Source organism: Carettochelys insculpta, chromosome 30 (assembly GCF_033958435.1).
Source record: "Carettochelys insculpta isolate YL-2023 chromosome 30, ASM3395843v1, whole genome shotgun sequence".
Lineage (NCBI taxonomy): Eukaryota > Metazoa > Chordata > Testudines > Carettochelyidae > Carettochelys > Carettochelys insculpta.
The window spans coordinates 5,411,575-5,431,236 of NC_134166.1; the positions used below are offsets into that span (position 1 = coordinate 5,411,575).

Consider the following 19,662-nt stretch of genomic DNA (forward strand, 5'->3'; position numbering starts at 1 on the left):
TCAAGCGTCGGAGGCTGGGGCTTTTAGCAAGGAAAGTCCCAGGTCTTGCTTTTGGCCCAAGTGGGGATGCCCTGGGTGGGGCTTGTGTTCCGGGGGTCCCCTGCGGTGGGGGGCAGGGAAGTACCCCCTATATGGGGCTGCAGGGTACCTGCAATCCTGGGACAGCCGAGTGCCTGGGGAAAGGGAGAGGGAGGATGGGGCAAGTTTTGATGTTGGCGCTGGTGCCCTGCGGGTTTCAGCCAGGGAATGAGCAGGGAGAGCCTGAGCCGGGGGAGGGGTATCAGCGGGAAGGGGGTGCCTGTGGGAAAAGGGGGGCAGCCATCCTGGCGTGCTGGGGAGGGGCAATTCCCTCTCAGATTGCCTGGCACTGGGCAGGGCAGGAGGCGGGAGTGACAGCGACCTCCCCTGGGAGCTTAGGTCGTGGGTGTGGGGGGCGGTGCTTTGGGATCCACAGAGGCAGGACACTGGAGGGGGCTCGCTGGGGTCTGCAGCCTGACGCGGCCCATCTGCTTTAGGTGCCCCAGTCGCAAGGACTTCCCCCTGATCGAGACCGAGACTGAGGCCTCCCTGCGCAAGCTGAAAGGTAGGGGGTCACCCCCCGTCTGCGGGTCTTCAGCGGTCGTGGGCCCTTGTGTCTCCCCCCAGCACCCTGCCCATGCAGCTGTAACTTGACCTCCACCTCCATCCTGCCCCATCCCTTGGCCCTCATTCATCTCCTCCCGTCCCGTCTCCCCCAGACCAGATGGCGCAGCGGGACCGGGAGATCACGGAGCTGCTGGAGGAGAAGGTGGGGCTCTTTGCAGAGATGCTCAGCCTGCAGAGTGGCGCCGAAGACCCCCCAGCCTGTCCCAACCCCCGCACCTTCTTCCGGTCTGAGTCGCTAGAGGGGCCCCGGGGAGAGAAGCTGCTCCACGAAGCCATCCGCGAAGGTATCCGGTGCCGAGGGATTAACCCGCTCCCTCCCCACCTGCCCTCCTCCTGCAGGATCGCCTGCTGTAGCAGATCCCAGCCTGGGCCCATCTACCCCGGTGTCTGGTCTCACATGTGAACAGCACCAGCTCCCTCTAGTGGAAAGTCTTGGGATAACCTCCCCCAATGGGTCTCCTGAACTGCTGAGACAGATGAGTCCCAAAGTAGATTTTCCCCATCCTAGTGCTCACCACCTGCTAGGGAGTGGAATAGCCAGTGCCAATACGGGCAGCCCCAGCATGTCCCGAGGCACACACCATCTGCAGAGACCAGGCAGGCGCAGAGTGGGAAAGAAACAGAACGAATTCTCCATTTTACAGTTGGGGAAACTGAGGCACGGGGCAGGGCGGTGACATGCCCACGGTCACACAGGGAGTCAGTGACGGGGCTGAGAATAGAACCCAGGCGCCCTGGGTCTCCATTTAGCGCACACCCGTTGGTGGTGCTGCTAATCTTTTCCATCCGTGCATGGAATAAATTTTATGGACCCCGAGGCATGTGCAGATGTGCACCACCCATAGAAACACACACACACCAGGCAGTGGGCACGCTGCTCTTCAGCTGGGCGGCCCCTAAAACCTCTCCTGGGTGACTGCCCGAGCACTCAGCTTCCAGGGAGCACGGCTACATCCCCACCCTGGCGCTAACGGACCCCCCCAGGCGCTCATGGGACCAAAGGACAGAGAGTGGCGGAGTCTGGCCCTCATTCATGTGTGTTTCTCCCCCCTCCCACAGTGGAGTGTCTGAAGGATCTCGTCATGGGGTCTGGGCGGGACCGGGACCAGACCCACTCTGCTGATCCTGACGGCAGCACTGGCTCCGACAACACCACGAGTACGAGCTGAGCCCTCCCTTTCCCCTTCCTCCCTTGGCTGCGGCGCAGTCTGGCTGCAGGGCCCGGCGCTGGAGCGGGTCACTGGCAGGACTGGCCCAGCTCCGTTTTTGCCGCATGGGAGATGGGAGAGCCACATGGCACAGGTGGGGTGGGGGGAGCAGGTGCCCATCCCCCAAACTCCACGGGTGGGAGGGGCCAGGGGCCGGCCAGCAGCCGGCACAGGGACTAGCAGATGGGGGTCTGGCCCCAGGAGGGGGAAGAGGTGGGGAAAGTGGGGGGGGGGGTGGAGCCTAAAGCTGAGGGGGGTTGTCCCAGCCCTTCCCTGGACTGGTGGGGTGGGGTCGTGTGGTCGGCAGCTCTCGCACTCACCCTCACCAGGGAGACGTTGCAGGAGCTCAGCCTGCGCTGTGCTGGGGCGATAGGGTTGTACCAAGAAGGCTAATGGCATGTTGGGGTGCACTGGGAGGAGCATTTCAAGCAGTTCTAGAGAAGTGGTTGTTCCCCTCTATTCGGCACTGGTGAGGCCACATCTGGAATAATGTGTCCAGTTTTGGGCCCCCCAGTGTAGAAAGGATGTGGATGTGCTGGAGCAGGTTCAGCGGAGGGCAACAAAAATGATTAAGGAGCTGGAGTACCTGACGTATGAGGAGAGGCTGAGGGATTTGGGCCTATTTAGTTTGCAGAAGAGAAGACTGAGGGGTGATTTAATAGCAGCCTTCAACTTCCTGAAGGGGAGCTCTAAGGAGAATGGAGAGAGGCTGTTCTCAGTGGTGTCAAATGACAGAACAAGGAGCAATGGTCTGAAGTTACAGAGGGAGAAGTGTAGGTTGGATATTAGGAAAAACTACTTCACCAGGAGGGTGGAGAAGCATTGGAATGCGTTGCCTAGACAGGTGGTGGATTCTCCATCCCTAGAGGTTTTTAAGTCACGGCTTGACAAGGTCCTGGCTGGGATGACTTAGTTGGAGTTGATCCTGCTTGAAGCAGGGGGCTGAAGTCGATGACCTTCTGAGATCCCTTCCAGCCCTAGGATTCTATGATTCTGTGTGCCCAAGGAGCCCCCCGGGGGGAGATTTTGGTGATGGGAGAAGGGCATTAATCCAGTGGCCAAAGACTAAATGAGATCTGACGGGTGGGAGTGCGGAGTGAGATGCGGAGTCGCTCTGGGAGAGTCTCCGAGGGGGTCACCGCCTTAGTCTGTAGCTCCACCAAAAGGCCAGGCAGCTCTGGAGCACCTAGAAGAGAGCCTGTGTTATTTATTAGGTCATGAGCTTTTGCTGGCTAAGACCCACTGCTTCCACAGGGACGTCTTAGCCGTGACAGTCAATAAATAAAAGGGCGAGTCTTTCCAGGGGCTTCGGGGCTGCTGGGCTTTGCCAGGGAGAGTTGTTACCCTGCGGAACACCATGCCTAGGGACGGGGGCACCACTCCTGGGGCCGTGGCGCCATGGGTGGAGCTGTGCTGCTGAGCGCCACCCTCCCGTTCCCCTAGGGGGGTGCAGAGCGTGCACCAGTTCTCCGAACTGCCGGCGAAGGGGCCGTGTCTTCCTCCGGCTCTGCTCCGGGTCAGGGATCCCGCCTGGGTCTGACACATGGCCAGTGATCTGGGCTGGGGACCAGGCCTTAGTCTTTACTTGAAGAGCAGGGCTTTTTCCCTCCCCGGTCCAGCCAGGCTGTGTTCTGGGGGCCCTGTGCCGGTGGGGCAGAGAAGTGTCACCGGGCTGAGATTCCCTGGGATCCTGGGGCTCAGACTGGCTGCTCACCGCGGTCCTTTCTGTCTTGGGAGTTGTTGACTCCTCTGGGGGTGGGACCGGGCACAACCCACTGCAGTTGGATGTTGCAGGGACCTGTGTCAGTGACAGGCATGATCTGTCTGGCTCATCTGCTTGCTCTTCCCTCCACAGACGGCGAGACCAGCAGCCTCGATGGTGCCCCAGAGTTCTGCCGAGCCGACTCGGACTCTGGCCAGCGGGTAAGGTCCTGTCAGCCCCTCTTGGGGGCCCATCTGGGCAGGATCTGACGTCCAGCGTTGGGGGGGGAGCCAGGTTCCATTCCTGGGGCTGCATGAGCCACGGGGGTTCTGTTGCGCCTCAGTTTCCCCAGCTGTAAAACAGGCTGGTGCGCTTCCTCCCAGGAAATGTGTAGGGGGGTTATAATGCTCAACTTAAGTCTGCTTGTGCAGTGGGGGTGAGTGATCATTTCTGGTGGGGGACCACTCCAAGATCTTGGCAAGCGGTCAAGGGCTGCACTTTTCTGTAGAGGAGGTGTGGAGCCTGGGGTGGAGGCTGGATGCAGAAGGGAGCTCCGAGTAGGGGACGGAGGTGTAGGGCAGGGTGTGGGGTCTAGGAGGGAGTTTTGACCTGGGGCAGGGAGGAGAAGAGTGCAGAATGTTGGGGTGGTGATCTGGGGCAGGGGATTGCAGTGCAGGGTCTGGGAGGGGGTCTGGGTGCAGGAGAGGATTCTGGCCTGGTGGAGGGGTGCAGGAGGAGGTGCAGAATCTAGGAGGGAGTAAAGGTGAGGTGGGGGTGTGTTCTTACCTAAGCAGCACCTGACTAGCAGCATTCTCAGGCAGGGTTCCCTGCCTGCCGGCAGCCCCAGACCGCTCAAGGATGCTGGTGGCTCCATGTGGCTCTGCACCTCAGGGGGAGGGCTTTCGCACTGTCCCCGCCCCCATCAACAGCTCTCCGCTCCTATTGGTGCACACATTCGCTGGGGCTGTGTCAGGGGGCTGATCGCTGCCTTCTCTCCCCGTAGGACGGGAATGGTAACCAGCTGCAGCAGAAGGTCCCCCATGAGGTAGGAAGGGCTGGCAGCCTCTGCGCTGGGTTGGGATTTAAACAGCTGAGGGGGGCAGTTCTGGCTCTCTTCCTCCTGTGCCCTATAAGTCCGTGTATATTTTCAAATGGTTATGCTGAGTACGGGGTTTTGTGGGGAGTCAGTGTGGCCTAGTGGCCACAGTGCTGGGCTGGGAGCCCTTGGTTCTATTCCCAACTCCACCACTCCCAGCCTGCTAGACCAGTCACTGGCCTGCTCTGTGCCTCAGTTTTTCCATCTGTAAAATGGGGATAACAATCCCAAGCTCCTTCTGTAAACTCCTTGAATGCCATGGGTAGAAAGGGCTGTTGATTTTATTGTTCAAATGGATTAATGGCTCTGCTCCCTCCCAGGAGGTGATTCACCGGCTGGCGGCGCTCTACGGCCTCCTTCACGGATTGCAGGTCTGTGCCATTAAACCTCCCCACTTCCCATATACCCTCTGGCCAGGGAAGCCCCAAGCTGGGCTCCCCACCAACTGTAGTGCAAGCTTGTAGTTCCCCTTGGTGGGTGCGGTTGGATCAGGCCCGGCTTGGGGCTCACTCACGTCCCCCTGTTCCAGCCTAGGTTTGTCACTGGGGAGGAGTAAGGGGCAGGGGTGAGGGGACCCCTGGAACAGGGGGTGAGGTGGGAGACGGCTCTGAGCACCGAGTGCCAGAGATGAGGGTGAGTGGGGAGGATCCCTGTGGTGAAGTCACAAAGCTGATGGGGGAGAGTGGAGCCCAATGCATAGAGGGAGGAGTTTCTGGGCATGGGGCGCAGCACTGGGCACAGAGGGTTGGGGAGGAGGCCCAGAGCCCAGGTGGAGGGGGATGGAGGAAGGGGCACAGGGCCCGGGGCGGAGTACCGGGCTCCTACCTCTACGAAGTGAGTCCAGTGTCTGGAGGAAGAGGTGGCTGGGAAACTGCTGGAGCTGGGACCCCACCTGGGAGTCAGCTCTGCAGGGTGGGTCTGGATCAGGGAAGGTGGCCCTGAGTGTGGGACTTGGCTCCCATGGGACCCAGTAACCTTGTTTCTGCCCCGTTCCAGGCGGCGGTGGTTCAGCAGGACAGCCTCCTGGAGCTGCACCTCTATGATGGGGGCGGCCGGTGGGAGAAGCTGCCACGTGCCAACTCCCGCAAGGGGCCACCGGGGGAGGGGGCCCCCAAGGCCCCAGAGAAACAGGCCACAGAGCTGGCGCTGCTGCAGAGGCAGCACACCCTGCTGCAGGAGGAGCTGAGCCGCTGCCGCCAGCTGTGCCAGGAGAAGGCGCAGGAAGTCGGGACGCTGGAGGCGCGGCTGCGGGAGAGCGAGCAGGAGAGGGCCCGGCTGGAGCGCGAGGCGGAGGAGAGCCGCCGGCCGGTGGCTGTGCTGCGGCCGGAAGGGGGCATTGCTGAGGGGGTGTGGCTCCGGAAGGCGGCAGAGCCTCGGAGGCGGAGCCTGCCCGCGGGGGATGCCCTGTATCTCAGCTTCACCCCACCCCAGGTACAGTTACCCACAATGCACAGCGGTGCTACGTGGCGGGGAGCATTGGGTGCCCTGTTCTCAAGGCCTGGCACTGGGCATGAAAAACCTTTGTTGGGTCTCAGCCCCATGGGCAGCAAACGGGTGGCATCACCTGGGCCCGGCAGGGTGGGTCAGTGGCAGGAGGGTGTCCTGTTGTGTGGACTAGTGGCGCCTGCTGTCCCCAGTCTCCCACAACCCCATCCTCAGAAATCACGCGACTCCCTTCCCAAGTAGCTGGGCATGGGGCACTGCACAAGGGTCCCGTCCTTTGGTGCAAAGCCAATAGAGTGTTGGTCCTCCCGTTCCTAGAGTGGCCCTGCTCTCCCTCTCTAGGTGCAAAGCCCACTGAGTACTTGGTCCTCCCCGTTCCTAGAGCAGCCCGCGTCCTGCCTGGCTTTCCTGACTTCCTGTGAAGGGGGTGGAGCCAGAAGCCACACCCACTCTGCATGGCGCTCTATCGTCCGTGCAGTGGTGCCGCGGCCACGCGTACAGGATAATGGAGGCTTCCCTCGCCTTGGCTCTCCTTCCTTGCTCAGGCGCTCGGGGCTGGCGTGTTAAGAGCCGGGGTTCGATCCCCACCGCCCACAACTTCCCGGGGGCTGCAGCGTTGCATTCACCTGAGCCCTCTTCCCCGCTTGCAGCAGAGCCGAGGGAGCAACCATTGCCCGCGGGAGGAGCCAGGTTACTGCGACGGCCCCCACCAGCTGCAGGAGGGCAACCAGGACTTGGAGGCCTTGTCTGAGGAGGACGATGTGGCCAGCCACCAGTCCCCGCCTCCCAGCCCTCGAGGTGAGCATGATGCATGCAGCAGTGTCGCCCCCTGGTGGCTGCCCCCCCCACCCCGCAGCTGAGGCCACAGCTGTGTTTGATCCTGTGGAGTCCTGCACTGGGCAGCAGCCTCTGGTGTTCCTGAGCATTACAGTGCAACACCCAATTCACCTGCCCTTCTCCAGAGCAGACCTCCTGGCTCCTCTTTCCAGCCCTGAGCTAATGGCTCAGGCAGGAGGTGCTGGGAGTCAGAAGTCCTGGAATCTGCCCATCGAGTTTCTGGGTGACCTTGGCCAAGCCCCACCCTCCCCCCCATCCGCTTCATACCTCAGTTTCCCTGTCTGTACCTTGGGGGTGAATGGTGCTGGGCCTTGCAGCGCAGCCGGGGTGTCCCGGGGAGGGGGTGTTAATCCCAGAGTTCCTGACGTCTCAGTGCACGAATGAACTCGTCGTTCTGGGTGTTTGGTGCCTTGCAGATTTTTCCAGGATGCAGGACATTCCCGAGGAGGTGGAGAACAGCCACGAGATCAAAGACGGGGAGGGCGGCTCCTTGGACAGTTAGAGATGGGCACCAGCCCCCCTTCCCCTTCGCCACTGACTTCCCTGGAGCTGCAGGGGGAAGACCAGAGACTCGGGGAAAAACTGCACCAAATACAAACCAAATCATGGAGGTGGAACTGGACCATGGCAGAACATTGGGCTTATGGGCTGTTTTTTAACCCTTTGATTCCCAGCTCCTTTTTTATTCCTTCTGGGGGGAAGGGGTTTCTCGCAGCTTCCCCTTCTCGAGCCGATTTAATTTATTTATTTTTTTTTTTGTTGGGGTGGGAGGGAGCAGACCCTGCCGAGGGTTCCTGTGATTTGCCATCCCTTGGCTGGGAGATGATCAAACCTTGGGAGGAAGCCACGTGTCTCTGATGTCCAGGGCAAACGTTAATTTCCCCCGGCTGGTTCGGTCAGACGCCAGCCAAAAGAACCCTCCCGTTTCTGTGATGTTCTCCGTGACATTGTGCGAAGCTCACACTAGACGTGCCTAATTGAAATCACACAAGCCAACACTATAGAAGCATCCTGGCAGGTGCCAGCGAAGGATTTAACCTTCGGGCTGAATTATCCAACAGCAATTCCTGCGAGATCCAGCAGTCAAGAAGGACGTTCTGCTGGGAAGTCCGGCATTTAAGTGGCTAATAATGCAAGATGTTGCTCACCCTGGTTGGCTGGGAATCGCCATTGACGCAGAACAAATGTATGCTACTCTGGGGAGGAGCCCATGCTGTGTGTAACTTAGGAGAAGGAACAGATCTCTGCTGTAGCCTAGTCTGTTTTTGGTGCTCTTCAACAGCTGCCGGATTGTATCTCTTTAAGCGAATGGCCCTGAGTAGAGGCTCTGGGTATTTATAAGTGGTGGTTCTACTGGTCATTTTAAACCAAGATGAGGCTCAGAAATGTGATGTTTGAAAGGCGGGGCTGGAAACAAGGCAGATCTCTGCCAGATTTTGTGGGGCAGCAAAATAGTCCTGGGACTTCCCTTCCTGCCCCAAGAAAAACAGAACCAGGGCCTCCCAGATGCTGGCCCCTGCCAGATGATGTGTGAATCACAGTTGTATAAAAGGCCCCACCCCACCCCCACCTTGTGTTGGGGGCTGCCAGTACAGGGGGCGTGGAAGAGGAAAAGTACACTTAGTCAGAGCTGTGTGTCTTGTTCCACAGCATATGAGCCAACTTCTAGGAAGGGATCTCGGATGTGTTGGACACCAGCAGGAAAGTGGGTGGTGGGTTGTTTGCACCAAAGCTGGAGTTCTTTGCAATTCAACAAAACAAAAACAAATGGATGGGGGGAACCAGTTTAGGGCTCTGAATTTTTCACCCAGCGGGTGATTGACTTTGGGGACCTGCCATTTTTCAGGGTCCTCAGCAGAGCCCCCCTTCAAAGAGGCTGACGCTCACAGAGTAGACCAGGTCAGCCTGCTGAAAATGCAGCCACACGGGGGACTGCAAAATAGGTTTGCAGAGACATGGGGACTACCACAAAACCTTGGCCCACATGTGGAAAATATTCAGCTGATCTGCTGGCCGAGTTTTAGGGTGGGAACAGGGATCGGGGCATGCTGGAGCACTCCCGAACGGGTTAGGTTTTTAAGAAGTCTGACCACAGAAAATACTATTTTTTAAAACGCTTGCTGGCCACTCAGCCCTGTTCCTCGACACCAGTAGCCTGAGATGGTGCTGCAGGGAGGGAGTTTAGTAATTAATGCCAAAAGAAGAAAAAATCCCTGAAATTTGAATTGGTTTATTGTTTCCTGATGATTTAACTGTGTAAAACAATTAAAAATTCGACACCCCACCCCGCCACGTGTGTGTGTTGGATTTGCTCAAATCACAATGATCTGGTCCAGAGAAATCTCTCCTGAGCATTTCACTGGTGTCTTAGTTGCTTCCAGGGTTCAGGAGTCTGATCAGATTGCCACCTACAGTCCTGCAAAGAGGAGGGAAAGTGGCCCAGCAAGCTGTGCGAGGTGGTGTCCCCGGCTTAATAGAGTCTGTGCTGCAGTCAGTGATGAGCCCAATGCAGTGTTAGAAAGTGAGCTACGGGGGAGGGGCTCGGTAGAGGATGACCTGCACTCAGTGAGTGGTGACCCCAGAGCCTTGATCCAGGGCTGTGCTGCAGGGAGCAAGTCAGTGCTGACCGTGGGGTGGCACTAGGGGGGCTGTGCTGCAGGGGAGGGGTCGGTGCTGACCGTGGGGAGGCACTAGGGGGGCTGTGCTGCAGGGAGCAAGTCAGTGCTGACCGTGGGGTGGCACTAGGGGGGCTGTGCTGCAGGGGAGGGGTCGGTGCTGACCGTGGGGTGGCACTAGGGGGGCTGTGCTGCAGGGGAGGGGTCGGTGCTGACCGTGGGGTGGCACTAGGGGGGCTGTGCTGCAGGGGAGGGGTCGGTGCTGACCGTGGGGTGGCACTAGGGGGGCTGTGCTGCAGGGAGCAAGTCAGTGCTGACCGTGGGGTGGCACTAGGGGGGCTGTGCTGCAGGGGAGGGGTCGGTGCTGACCGTGGGGTGGCACTAGGGGGGCTGTGCTGCAGGGGAGGGGTCGGTGCTGACCGTGGGGTGGCACTAGGGGGGCTGTGCTGCAGGGGAGGGGTCGGTGCTGACCGTGGGGTGGCACTAGGGGGGCTGTGCTGCAGGGGAGGGGTCGGTGCTGACCGTGGGGTGGCACTAGGGGGGCTGTGCTGCAGGGGAGGGGTCGGTGCTGACCGTGGGGTGGCACTAGGGGGGCTGTGCTGCAGGGGAGGGGTCGGTGCTGACCGTGGGGAGGCACTAGGGGGGCTGTGCTGCAGGGGAGGGGTCGGTGTTGACCGTGGGGTGGCACTAGGGGGGCTGTGCTGCAGGGGAGGGGTCGGTGTTGACCGTGGGGTGGCACTAGGGGGGCTGTGCTGCAGGGGAGGGGTCGGTGCTGACCGTGGGGTGGCACTAGGGGGGCTGTGCTGCAGGGGAGGGGTCGGTGCTGACCGTGGGGAGGCACTAGGGGGGCTGTGCTGCAGGGGAGGGGTCGGTGCTGACCGTGGGGTGGCACTAGGGGGGCTGTGCTGCAGGGGAGGGGTCGGTGCTGACCGTGGGGAGGCACTAGGGGGGCTGTGCTGCAGGGGAGGGGTCGGTGTTGACCGTGGGGTGGCACTAGGGGGGCTGTGCTGCAGGGGAGGGGTCGGTGCTGACCGTGGGGAGGCACTAGGGGGGCTGTGCTGCAGGGGAGGGGTCGGTGTTGACCGTGGGGTGGCACTAGGGGGGCTGTGCTGCAGGGGAGGGGTCGGTGCTGACCGTGGGGAGGCACTAGGGGGGCTGTGCTGCGAGGAGCATGGGGTGTTGCACAGGGGGCGCTCTCGTAGGCAGCGTTGTCCCCAGGGCAGACCGAGTGCTCACAGCCACACTTGGCCGTTAAGCCGTGTTTTCAGGGATGAGACACCGAGGCTGGAGACGCCGACCCTGAGCCTTCCCCTCTCTGCCGAGGTGTCTGCAAAGCCGCTGTGAGCTAGTTAACAGTGTCCAGCTCAGGGCTTGCCAGTGCGTGGGTGCCCACCCCCTGCTCCCCCGGCCACCTTAGGGTGAGTGGCAGTCGCCCCACCGGAGCCCTGCAAAGAGGTCTTGGTGACTGGCAGGGGAGCGGCTGTGGTCTGTACAGTCTGGCTGACAAGGCTGGGACATAATGGGGGGCTGCGGGTGACACTTCCCTCTGTAGGGGGGCTGCACTGAACCAAGTGGGGTTTCAGGTTGTATTCCTGAGGGAGGGGGTTGCCACCCCTAGGATTTTCCATAGACTTGTAAAGCCGGAAGTGCCCACAGCGACCCCTTCGTCCGGCCTGTGCTCTGTGGATGCTCAGCCCCTGGCCTGTAACCTCCGGGCTTCCTTCTGCAGACGGGAAGCACAGGGCATCCTGCAGGGGTACCACTCTGCAGCACTGCTCAGGACATCGCCCAGGCAAAAGCTGGCCTCATCTCCTGGCTGATTAGTTGGCTGGGTGCAGGGAGGCTGCTGAAGCCAGAGCAGCCCTGTGATTCACCAGTGCCTGGTGTCAGGCTCTGCCCAGTGCAATGCAGGAAGTACGGCTCACCCACGAGTGCAGTGATTTGCTTTGGTGACCCGGGCGACCCCGGCGTGGCTCCTGGTTTCACAAATGGTACGTTACAGGCTGAGGCAGGCGCTGTCCCGCTCCAGACACCAGGATTTGTGGGGGTGGCTCACCCACGAGTGCCGTGATTTGCTTTGGTGACCCGGGCGACCCCGGCGTGGCTCCTGGTTTCACAAATGGTACGTTACAGGCTGAGGCAGGCGCTGTCCCGCTCCAGACACCAGGATTTGTGGGGGTGGGTCCTGCAGCTTGTCCGGCCGCGGGACAGCCGTGTGCTTTCCAGGGGTTTCAGTCCAGTTTAGTCCACATCCTCCTCAGCCCCAGCAGTAGCTGACTTCATGCCTGGGCCTCTGTTTATGGGTCTGATCTCCGCTCCAAGAACAAATTCCTTGTGGGTTTGCAAGGATGGGGGAGAGATTCTGTGGCGTAAAACTGTCCACCGGCCCGAGAGCCTCAGCCGTCGGGCAGCACAGGAGCCGGGCTCTTTGAAGCAGAGTTCCTAGTGCTCAGGCTGCTCCCCCCGACCCCACCCAGCTCGAGTGGAGGTTGGTTTGTACCAGGGGAAGGGGGATATGAGCACGGAAAAGGCTTATGGAGCGAGGGGGAGGGAACTTGGGAAAAGACCCAGATGTTGCTGGGTTATAACCCATGAGCAGCGTGGTCTGGCTCCCAGGCTATTTGCCTCCCTTGCAGTTTGTTGGGCTGCAAGCGTCCCTAGCCTTGACGAACACGCCACTGCGCCAGGCGCTGTACGACCCAGAGGCCCTAGAGATGTTCCCTTGCCCTGCAGAGCTTGCCAGTGAAGCGAAGACAACAGTTGGCGGAGAGGCTGATTATTCTCCCTGCTTTACAGACTGGGAGGCCCAGAGAAATTAAGGGCCGATGGCTGCCTGTTTTAATCTCTAGCAACCCAGACCAGAAGAGGATAGGGGAAGGAGCCTGGCCAAAGGAAGGAACATACCGCAACAGGCACCATCAGAGGCGAATGAGGAAGCAGGTTGGCTCTCTCTGACTGTTCAGGGGGGCTGGTGACGGCACCGGCTGGAACCAGTTCATCTTTGGAGCCCTCCAAGCCTCTTCCCATGGCTTTGGTGTTGCAAAGTGAGCACCGATTCTCTTTAAACTCCCAGTAAGTTCCCTTGCCATGGCCAGAGCTGCAGAACGAGGCCTTCGGGTAACTGAGACCCAGCCCATTTTTAAATGAATGAAATTGTATAGGGACTCTGCCTCCCTTTAACCAAGGGCCTGTGTCATATGACCACTTCCTGGTGTTAAAGCCATGACATGGGGTCGGCCCTGGGAGTCTGCCCTCTCCACCATGCCCTGTTCAGTACCCGCTGCTCACGGGGCTTCTTTTAGGCCACCTCCTCCTCTGCCACTGCTTCATGGGGCGGCCTCTGTCTTCTCCCATCAGCCAGGGCTGCTGGACTCTCACCTGCCTCATTTTCCAGCCTGGTGTTAAACCCCCGAGCCAGCAATGCTGGCCCCCCCTCTTCCTTCTGGGGCTTAATCTGAGCACCTTGTTAACAAACACATTTTGCCCAGAGTCTGTCTGGTCTCACATGACTGCTGATGTCACAATGCCCCATTGTCCCCACTAGACAGGCTCCCTGGAGGGTGGCCTGGTAGCAGCTTCCTGTGCTGGGTTACAGGGGCCAACAGGTGCCCAGGGCCATCTGGAAGGAAGGATGAGCTGCCCCACGTGCCAGAAATACACGTGGAGCTGCAGTTACGATAGGCTGCGCCCCATTAGGCCCATCCGGGTATAGTGCAGCAATGCAGAGAAAGGGGGAGGCAGGCCCCATAGAAGAGTCTGTTACAAACCCCATAGGAACCCATAAGTGAGCCAAGGAGGAGGCTTGGCTGCCAGTGGGACCCATGGGTCAGTGTGTGTTGCCTGTCCGTGATCTGCAGAGGCAGTGACTGTTCCAGAGCCTCCTTTGGAGTATCAGCTCAAGCTACAGTAACTCGTGCTCTGCAGGTCACTGGTTCGCTCCCAGGTGTTGGGCAGGGGAGTGCCTGGGCACCATGGTCCCCTGCAAGCTATGGACATTGCAGTGAACCAGCAGGGATTGCTGCTGCTCCAAATTCAACAGGGATGGACACTTAGTTCCTGTGCATGCATGAGTTCTTGCAGGTCTCAGCCCTCTTCTAAATGAGCAAGCACCCCTGTCTCACAGGGACCTCCTGGCTTTGACACGGCCCAGTGCCCAGGCTGGGGAGGTGGGTGCTGCAGGGTAGGATTGAGGCATTGTGGCAGGGGCAATGCCTGGTGGGGGTGGAGTGGTTTGCCTAACAGTTTTGCCCCAGTCTGTAATCCCAAGGGCTGCCCGCGCCCCCAGCCTCTCCACTGAGCTCTTAAAAAGCTGGGCCCTGCTAGTGCCTGACCCTAGTGTCTCTCCTCTCTCTGCCAAGCTGCCCCCTCCAGTGCCGCTGGTGCCAGCAGCCCAGAGGCCCCTTGGCCAGCAGGACTGGTACCACGGCTCGCTCCCCAGGCAGGAGGCGGCGGCCTTGCTAACCCGCGAGGGGGATTTCTTGGTGCGCGAGAGCCAGGGGAGACCGGGAGCGTATGTGCTGTCCGCATTGCTTGGAGGGCAGTGCAGGCATTTCCTCATCCAGCGCTCGCAGGTAAGGAGCGCTGTGGGCAGGGAAAGTGAGGCTGGGCCCACCGAGGGGTTAATCTCCTCGGCACCCTGTGCCCAGTTGTGCAGACCGGGCAGGGAGGCTGAGCAGGCAGCCGTGGAAAGTGGCGTCTCGGTAGCCTGGTGCAAGGGGCTGTTCGCACGCTCGCTTGTGGACTGATCTCCCTGGTTCATGCTGCTTAGTTCTCTGGCTGCCCCCTCCCTCTCCCGCATCAGCCGTCACTGGGTGGCTTTGCAGTATCAGGGAGGGCCCCGATCTGGCTTCTATTTCCAGTTAAGACCATGGCCAAGTCGCTAGCCCGCTTTGTGCCTCAGTTTTCCCATCTGGCAAATGGCCATGCTGATTCGCCAGCCCTCTGCAGATGGGCCTTTAAGAGACACTCAGGTGCCAAATCTTTAGCAGGTAGCACAAAGGATGCTGTACCAGTGTAGGGTTTGGTAAGAAATCGGTGGCCACCTGGGACTTCTTCGCAGCTGTTGCTGTGCTGAATAGCAGAGTTACTCCAAAGTGCCCAGCAGCCAGCATTCAAAGTGCCCTGGGCTGGAAATGCTGCCCCCTGCTATGGGAGAATCTCCAATGGTTGGGAGCAGTATAGGGCTTCTAACCCACACAGTCAGGTTCTGATTCCATCCAGCTGACAGCCGTGTGCTCTCTCACAGCAGCAGGTGCTCATGGCTGTTAAAATCTGGGGGCTCCTGAGGGTGCCCCATCCAGCATGACCACTACACACCTTATCTATGGGCAGCAGTGGGCAATCAGTTGATTTCTCCCCCCCGCCCCCGACACACCATACACTGAATTGAGCTGGGTTTTTCTGCAGGGCAGGTATCAGTTTGAACCTGGTGGGGTAGATGCGCCTACTATCCCCTCGCTCATCCACCAGCATCTGCAGTCACGCCAGGGGCTCACCACAAAGTGCCCGTTCCTCTTGAGGAACCCAGTCCCCAAGGTAAGCCCGTTGCTGTGTGCCTGGGCTCGCCGGAGGGGGGACGGTGTGGATATAGAGCGAGCCAGCAGATGGGGCTGGGGCTGACAATGGGAGAAGGGCCTGGGATGGGGCAGTAAGAAGCAATTAACCTCTGCTCTGGCCCCCCCTAGGGAGGTTATAAGAGTGGGTGTGAAAAGTGGCTTGGATGGAAAATTTTGGGCAGCTTCAGAATCTGGCCCCAGTGTCTCTGTGTGCTCCAAACCCCTTCAGCCCCGCTGGCATCTGATTCCCCCCACTACACAGGATCAGCCCCACCATGAAGGGTCCCTCTAATTTTTTTCCATCCATGTGTGAAATAAATGTTATGTGCACCAAGGCGCACACAGGTGTGCACCACCCATAGAAACACAGGCTGCTGGCTGTGGGCACTCTGCTAATCAATGGGGCAGCACCTGAATCTCTCCTGGGTGGCTGCCCAAGCACTCAACTTACAGGGAACCCTGCTCACCAGGCAAGCTGTCAGTGCTACTGTCCCCAGCTCTTACCATCTGGCGCCTTGTTCTGTTGCAGGCAAAATGGGACCTGAGCCATGAGGATGTGGTGCTGGGAGAGCTGCTGGGTAGCGTAAGTGACCCCGGTCTTGGCCATTTACAATGTACTGGGGTGAACAGGCTCCACACCGGAAGCCTGATGATAACGGTGGGCAGGTTGAACAGGTCAACAATCTGACACCCAAGGCGCTGGGCCTACCTATGCCCTTCCCTTCCCCCCCCCTCTGTCCCCCTGCCCCAAGTAACCCGAACCCTCTGCAGTGCTGCTCCCTCACCCTTATCCCCTCCCAGACCTTGCACCCCAATCCCCTACCCCCCGCCCCTGCACCCCCCACTGCACTCCTGCCACAGGTCACACCCACTCCCGGGCTGGTGTGCTGTGTAAGCGGAACATCTGGACAGCCGCCCAGCAGAGATTCAGATGCTGCCCCGTTGATGAGCCGAGCACCCACAGTCAGCTGTGTCTTCCTATCGGTGGTGCACATCTGCACATGCCTTGGTGCACATAAAATTTACTCTGCCTCTGGGTGGAAAAAATCAGAGGGACCCGTCCCAGACCCTGTACCCCTCCTCCACCCCAGTCCCCTGTCCCAGGACACAACCCCCCTCCTTCACCCGAACGCCCTCCCAGCTCCCACACCCCCCATCCTTTACCCCCCAGCTTCCTTCCGTTCCCACTCAGACCCCGCGCCTCCTCCATTAATAGCATGGAAGAGTGCAGCCCTTGAGCACTTCCCACGCCCACGTTAGATAAACGCCCATCTGGATGGTCCGGCTAACGTTTAGTCCTGCCTCCGCGCTGGGAGCTGGACTAGATGATCTAGTGAGACCTGCATTTCTGTGAGGTTGTAGGAACTGTGCCGTGTCTGGCAGCGTATGGGTCGAATCCCTTGCAGAGTCTCTTGAGCTTGTATCTGCCTGGGGCATTGGCTCCCGAGCCCCTTTTATTCACTAGGAGACTCACTGAAGGGCAGTGTGAATATTTCATACAGCAGCTGCCGGCCCTTCTTTGTCCCATGTTATGAAACAGGGAGCTGATTGTTTCCTGCCGTGGGGTTAGCCTGTGCTGGGAAAGGCTCTGGGACCACGATGTGGGTGGGGAGTGGAGACTCACACACCTTATGCTCTCTGTGGGGACGCTGGGCCTGGTTGCTGCCTGGTTGCATTCAGTGCACGGCCGGTCTTCTCCTGCTGCCGGATTCTCTCCGTCTTCTGCCCCCCACATCCCATTTCTCCACCTGCAGGGTAACTTCGGGGATGTGTACAGCGGCCGACTGTTGTACGACAACACCCCGGTGGCAGTGAAAACCTGTAGGGAGCACCTGGCCCCGGAGACCAAGCACAAGTTCCTCTTGGAAGCCAGGTCAGCCAGCAATGGGGCTGACGGCTCACCGGGCGACGGTGCCACCCTGTCGGCTCAGCAGCTCACCCCTCTGCCCCATCCTCTTCCTAAGGCTCGTGAGGCATTACAGCCACCCAAACATCGTCCGGATTATCGGCGTCTGTGTCCGGAAGCAGCCGGTCTTCATTGTCATGGAGCTGGTGTCTGGTGAGCAGAAGAGGGCTCTGCACCCCTGCCCTGGGACCCCAATGAGGGACTCAGCATCCTGCCCGCTATAGCTGGGCTGGAAATGTCGCCACCTCCTGGCTGCAGCCAGAAGTGCAGCCGTGCCCTACTTAACGTGCAAGACCAAGTGCAGATTTAAATGCAGTCTTAGCTGGTTAGTTGGAACAAGGGGCAGGGACCACCAGGGGCAGGGGGACACACAGGATGCAGCTCCACCCCCCAAGTGTGACCTGTCTGGGGAAGGCAGGACCACCCAGACAGGGCCAGGCCCATGCAGCTGTGGAAGTATCGGTACTTTTCTCGTGCAGGATTGCACTGCTGGGGTTGTTCTTTCGTTCTCTCTTTTCCCCCATCTAGGTGGTGATTTCTTATCATTCCTCCGTGCCGAGGGGAGCCGCCTCTGGGTTCAAGACCTCCTCCACTTTGCGGTTCAGGCAGCAGCAGGGATGGCCTATCTGGAGAGCCAGGGCTGCATCCACAGGTACGCCTGAGACCCAGCCATGCGGCACAGAGAATCGGGACTGCTGGGAGGCTAAGGTGACATTTCACAGCATGACTGGCCCCCAGAGGGTTAACACAGCCCAGCTGCCCTGAAACAGCACCTCGGTTCTGTGCCTAGCTCCCGTGCTGGCCAGTCCCACCCGCTGCATCCAGGGAGCACCCAGCTGACACTGGGGGTACTTCTAACCCTCGACCCTTTCCCCGCAGGGACCTGGCAGCCAGGAACTGCCTGGTGGGGGAAGGCAACGTGCTGAAGATCAGCGACTTCGGCATGTCCCGGCAGGCGGCTGACGGTGTCTATGCCTCCCAGGGAGGGACGAAGCACATTCCCATCAAGTGGACGGCGCCGGAGGCTCTGAGAAATGGTTAGGGGCATGGGACCAGCTCACTGAGATTTCACATGGGCAGGGGAGGGGCTCAGCAGGGAGGCTGGGCCGGGTTTGGGGTCTGAGGGGACAGGAGCAGTTTTTCTCCCAGTATCACCTGGACACACAGAGGATGCTGTGGGCAGAGCTGGTGATCTGCCCTCCCTGGCATGACCTCACTGGGGAAGGCAGGATCCCCCAGGTGGGGACAGGCCCATCTGGTTCTGGAAGCACCGGGGAGAGGTGCGTTCTGGGGATTTGTCGGCGGCCCCTCTAGTCTCACGAGTGCTCCTGCTGGTTAGGAGATTAACAGTCACACGGGCTCAGGCCCTCTCTGCTAACACGCCCCGTGTGGGTTGGTGACAGGCTGCTACTCGACAGAGAGTGATGTCTGGAGCTACGGGGTCCTGCTGTGGGAGATCTTCAGTCTGGGGGCCGCCCCCTACCCCGGCATGTCCAACCAGCAAGTGGTGAGCCAGGTGGAGCGAGGCAAGTAGTGAGCACTGGGGTTTATCATGGCAAGTGGCCCGGTCTGGGGGCACAAAGGGGTGGGTGGCCATGTGGTTAAGGCTCAGGAGACCAGGGTCAGTTCCTGGCTCTGCCACAGACTTCTTGCGTGTCCCTGGCCAAGTCATTTAGTCTCTTGGTGTCTCAGCTGCCTGCCTGTACAATGCAGAGGAGAGAGCTGCTAGTCCATTTCAATGGTAAGGTCCTTCCAGCTGTCCCTCTCTGCGCGTTGTACAGCACCTAGTGCCCTGGGCCGCTCCTCTGCTGCAATACAGACAAGCAGAATGTGTCTCAGGCCTGTTTCCATAGGGCCAGCTCTAGCCCTGGTCCCCAGCCCCATGCAGCACTACTGGCCCCTGTGCTGCTTGTCTCCAGCCTCTTGCCTCGGCAGGTTTCCGCATGCGAGCACCCAAGCGCTGCCCAGTGGAAGTTTACGACGTGATGCTGAGGTGCTGGGAGGCCAGTCCCAGCCTGCGCCCCAAGTTCAATGCCATCCACCAGGAGATGACGCAGCTCCACTGGAATATTGAGTGACACTGGCCTCTGGGTCCCCATTGTAATATGTATTCCCCCAGCAATCTACATAAAGCCTCCAATCACCTTTGCTCTTTACCCCTGTACTTGGAATGGTGACATCGTCTGGGCACCCTTAACCAATGAGAGCACCTCTGTCAAATGCCTGGCTGCAGAGAAGGGCATAGAAGAGGAATTGACTCTGCTTCCTGACGGGTTCAGCGGTGATGAACATTGCAGTTCATCTTGCCCTGAACCTCGAATGCTGTGTCCATTTCGGAGTGAGCACTTAAAACAGGAATGGTGTGTTCCTGGCTCTGCCACAGCTTCCCTGTGTGACCTTGGTCAAGTCACTTAGCCTCTCTGGGACCCAGTTCACTGTCCCATGCAGTTCAGGCCTGCGGCACAGAGAGTCCTCAATGCAGGTGATGCTGACATTTCAAATACATGTAAAAAGGTGACAGTTCTTGGGCCAGGGTCAGACCTGGGCGCTGCTTCATTGGCTTCCCTGGAGCCCTCACTGGGCCCTCACTCCGCCTCCTTCTGTCCCAGCTCTAGCCCCACTTGCAAGGTCCCTGACTGCTGCTTCTCACTCTCC

The 19,662-nt window shown here is 59.6% G+C and overlaps 2 protein-coding genes across 5 annotated transcripts in view; both read left to right on the forward strand.

Annotated features, from left to right (window-relative positions):
- ARHGEF2 (Rho/Rac guanine nucleotide exchange factor 2) overlaps positions 1 to 9,215 on the forward strand; it is a 148,011-nt gene extending 138,796 nt beyond the window's left edge. For 3 of the 4 annotated variants that reach the window (XM_074980806.1, XM_074980809.1, XM_074980808.1), the window contains 9 exons: positions 516 to 583; positions 738 to 929; positions 1,705 to 1,803; positions 3,709 to 3,776; positions 4,559 to 4,600; positions 4,972 to 5,022; positions 5,648 to 6,082; positions 6,745 to 6,892; positions 7,348 to 9,215. In XM_074980806.1, coding sequence (XP_074836907.1) covers positions 516 to 583; positions 738 to 929; positions 1,705 to 1,803; positions 3,709 to 3,776; positions 4,559 to 4,600; positions 4,972 to 5,022; positions 5,648 to 6,082; positions 6,745 to 6,892; positions 7,348 to 7,433 — 1,189 coding nt within the window. In that variant the 3' untranslated portion in view covers positions 7,434 to 9,215. The remainder of the gene's footprint in view (positions 1 to 515; positions 584 to 737; positions 930 to 1,704; positions 1,804 to 3,708; positions 3,777 to 4,558; positions 4,601 to 4,971; positions 5,023 to 5,647; positions 6,083 to 6,744; positions 6,893 to 7,347) is intronic. The other variant, XM_074980807.1, reaches the window with a different exon arrangement.
- A 3,418-nt stretch (positions 9,216 to 12,633) lies between these two features.
- Positions 12,634 to 19,085, forward strand: LOC142004008 (tyrosine-protein kinase Fes/Fps-like). The gene is made up of 10 exons (XM_074981428.1): positions 12,634 to 12,663; positions 13,905 to 14,117; positions 14,953 to 15,081; positions 15,631 to 15,684; positions 16,856 to 16,974; positions 17,066 to 17,160; positions 17,536 to 17,659; positions 17,887 to 18,044; positions 18,411 to 18,533; positions 18,943 to 19,085. Exons 1-10 carry the CDS (start codon positions 12,634 to 12,636, stop codon positions 19,083 to 19,085), a joined length of 1,188 nt encoding a protein of 395 aa, XP_074837529.1.
- The last annotated feature ends 577 nt before the right edge of the window (positions 19,086 to 19,662 follow it).

Excerpts from the sequence above, each read along its gene's own strand:
- LOC142004008 (XM_074981428.1), top strand. The coding sequence starts at position 12,634 with ATGGCCAGAGCTGCAGAACGAGGCCTTCGG. Across the intron at positions 15,685-16,855 it reads TGGGAGAGCTGCTGGGTAGC|GGTAACTTCGGGGATGTGTA; the intron begins GTAAGTGACCCC and ends CTCCACCTGCAG. Across the intron at positions 16,975-17,065 it reads AAGTTCCTCTTGGAAGCCAG|GCTCGTGAGGCATTACAGCC; the intron begins GTCAGCCAGCAA and ends CCTCTTCCTAAG.